Source organism: Micropterus dolomieu, linkage group LG08, assembly GCF_021292245.1.
Source record: "Micropterus dolomieu isolate WLL.071019.BEF.003 ecotype Adirondacks linkage group LG08, ASM2129224v1, whole genome shotgun sequence".
NCBI classification, from domain to species: Eukaryota; Metazoa; Chordata; class Actinopteri; order Centrarchiformes; family Centrarchidae; genus Micropterus; species Micropterus dolomieu.
In genome coordinates this window covers 2,959,235-2,962,514 of record NC_060157.1, presented here as the reverse complement: position 1 = coordinate 2,962,514, position 3,280 = coordinate 2,959,235, and the positions used below count along the sequence as shown (strand labels likewise).

The following is a 3,280-nucleotide window of genomic DNA, read 5'->3' as shown; positions in this document are numbered from 1 at the left end:
CCCCCCCCCCCCCCCCCCCCCCCCCCCCCCCCCCCCACACACACACACACACACACACACACACACACACACACCTGAGAGACGACACCCCCTCTCCAGGGGTGTTTCCACAGCCAACCTGATAGCAACCGGCTCGTATGCGGCGGGGCTACCAGGATCATCGTCTCAGCCTCAGTCTGTAGAAGGTCCAGGAGGCGCGGGATCAGCCACACCGTTGGAAAAGGATACAGCAGCCGTGGAGGCCACAGGGGCAAAGGAGTCCACCCCCAGTAGGTGGTCGTCCCGTGAGCTCAGTTAAAACCACAGGCGTTCTTAGCGTTCTCTCGGTTGGCGAACAGGTCCACGTGAGCCACGTCGAACCTGAACCAGATCTGGGACACCAGATTGGGATGAAGGCACCAGTCGTCTGGGCCCCTGCTCGAAATGATGTCCGCCCCTCTGTTCAACACACCAGGGATCCTATAAGGGAAGCCTATAAGTAGAATGAAAGGTTTAGGATTTTACAGTGGCCACATTTCAAAGCATCATGAAGTTCACACTTCTCCACGCCTCTTGCAGTGATTCTGATGTGTTTGCACGGGGCCTCTTACCTCTGCGGCCTTATATTTTCTTCTAACTGAATTTTATCCAACATACTTTTAATATAATATATATTTTAGTGTATACCTTAATATGCATAATCAAGGTCATAAGAATTCTTGTCAAAAGTGTCAGACCATGTCTTTTTGAGGCAGATGAATTCTACATATATAATCCTTTATTAGTCTGGAATGCAACTATTCCTGTCATGTGGTTCTTAAATTACAAATAGCCCGGTTACTGTAAAACAAATTATGGATTTGAAGTAAATAAACGACCTTGAGTCAATTAATGGAAGAAGTTTGACAGAATGAGTTGCTCACATTCAGTCTGCAGTAATGCTGCTGGAGGATACGTTGGTTTTGATGAGAAGTATTTACATGAGCATGAGTGTGACAACCAGAGCAACAGTTATCACAAAGAGGAAAACTTGTTTTTCAGTAACTCTTTTATTTCAACCAGCTTTGTGAGTTGTACTGTACATGTCGATAATAATGTGAAGCTGCTTCTTAACCTGCACTGTACTGATACGTTTGCACTAATTGCACATTATACTGCGTTGCTCATAATGTTTAACACAAAACTGCTTTCTGACCGCTCTGCCTGTGCTCAGTCTCACATCCAGAGACATATAAGACAACACGATACACACAATGACTACTTCTTTTTCCATGCATATTTATCCTTTTACCTTATATGTATTGTTACAGATTTAGAGCCGTGTATAATGTTTTTTTTCTTGTGTGCTTCTCTCTCTCTCTCTCTCTCTCTTGTACTCCTGCATGTTCTGCCCTTCCCCCTCCTGCCACAGCTGCAGTGAGTGATTGGCAGCAACTGCTCCAAATTCCCAATCAGTACTTGGAGAAGGACATGAAGAGTGCTGCCAATTGGTTGGAGATGCACACAGTCACAGACTCAAATGTCCGGACGTTGTGAAGTTGGTGATAAGTCCAGGGCTGGAATTCCATTAGTAGAAGGACTAATATAAGAATTATATGTGAGTGGTTAAACAACAGTCTTTAACTCGGTGCGTCGAAAATGACTGTGATGAAAATGAAGGAACTTGTAAGTAAACAAGAGCTGAACAAGTATCTAACACGGCTTCCTGCCAAACAAACATGGGTGTGAAATCTCAAAGTTGCATTGCAGACCATCATGTAGTATTAGATGCATTCAACAGCAGCATTTCCTCTGGGTCACTGTATCATAGATGGCACGTTTTAGAGCCTTTCCATTCAGGAATTCTAGCCCACGTCCATAACAGCTTTCAATATTGACCTGTTCTAAATAGGTGTTAGTAGTGTGACAGCCCCTATGCAGGGTTGTTGGTGTGCTTTCTGTCTACCCTGCCAATCAGGTCAGATTGGCAGGGTAATCAGCAGCATGGGTCAAACCTGGGCCCAGTGTGCCCCATGCATGTAGGCCAGAGCAGCAGTCAGTCTTGGGTTGGACCTCCTCATCTCACAGCTTCCTTTGTTTGTTTGTTTGTTTGTTTGTTTAGTTTCTTGTCTTTGTTTTCACAAACTGCTTGAGCACCTCCCGCCAGTACCACTTCTCTCCCTCCAGTTGTTGCACTAGTTCAGCGTCACAGTCCCGCTGCCAGTGACAGATTAGCCGAAGCAATGATAGCATGCAATTACAGTTCTCTGTGCTTTTGTCACGCACATGGTCGGGCTGTTTCCCGTCAGAAAAACCAACGGCAAATAATTTTCGTTGTTAGTAGCGTGCGTACGTACAGGCAAAGCAGAAAATATTACTAGTGGTAAATAGGTGATCCAGTCTGTGGAAACTTTTTCCACATTTGGAAGTTGACAGCACAGCAGATCATAGTGAGGGAGCCCACCTTACCGTCCAAACCCCCGTAACGGGTTGAGGTTGGATGTTTACTTTTTCTGTTTTGAAAGGTAGCAGGTTTTTGATGAATAAGGACAGCGAGAGCATCTTCATTGATTGTCCTCCACAATACCTGATAAAAGGTGTGTTTGACTTTATGTGGCGCTGTGCAGCGCTGACTTAACGTGATGCATGCTGGACTTAAAATAAGGCATGCTGGTAAGAAATTGTGCCCGACTTTTGCCGGCGCTGCAAGACGTCACTATGTCACATTACTTTAAAACCTCGCAGGAGCAAGGCGGCTGCAGGCGCCACGTCCGGCCGCAGCAGTTGCTTTTCTCCGGCTTCTCAAAGTTGGAACCACACTATTGTCTGGTCTTGTGGCATTTGCAAAGAATGCAGCGAGTGCAGGCAATAGTGTGGTTTACACTTCCCTCCTCTCTTTTTCCACATTTTGAACAACGAACACTTGGGTTATGTGATGACTAAGGGAGGGCTGTTGCATGTTTTCCACACTTTTCGCATGACCAATTATATGATTCTGTTTAGATCCTTCGCTTGGGCCCCTGGGCCTGTGCCCATAATGCCTAATGAATAATCTGTCCGAGCACATGGGTAGTTGCTTGGAGGCAGTTTTACTGAGGTCAAAATTCAATGAACATGCTTTTTTTATTTTTATTTTTTTTTTTTATTTTAAACCTGTCCTGCCCAGCAGCCTGGTATAGAGTATAATGACCTGGATACCATATTGTGCCAGACAGATTTTACTTTAACAAGAGAGTATTAAAATACTCCTTTGTCTGTTTTATTATTTATTTAATTATGTATTGATTTGTCACCGGGCCGGACAGGGGGGCAGACACGGGGA

At 45.0% G+C, this 3,280-nt stretch overlaps 1 protein-coding gene across 1 annotated transcript in view; it reads left to right on the top strand.

The window, feature by feature from the left end:
* The window catches only part of LOC123974603 (polymeric immunoglobulin receptor-like), a 21,075-nt gene extending 19,601 nt beyond the window's left edge, over positions 1–1,474 (top strand). The window contains exon 8 of the mRNA XM_046055426.1: positions 1,391–1,474. Within this exon, the coding sequence (XP_045911382.1) occupies positions 1,391–1,403 (13 nt within the window). The 3' untranslated portion in view covers positions 1,404–1,474. The remainder of the gene's footprint in view (positions 1–1,390) is intronic.
* Positions 1,475–3,280: the final 1,806 nt, after the last annotated feature.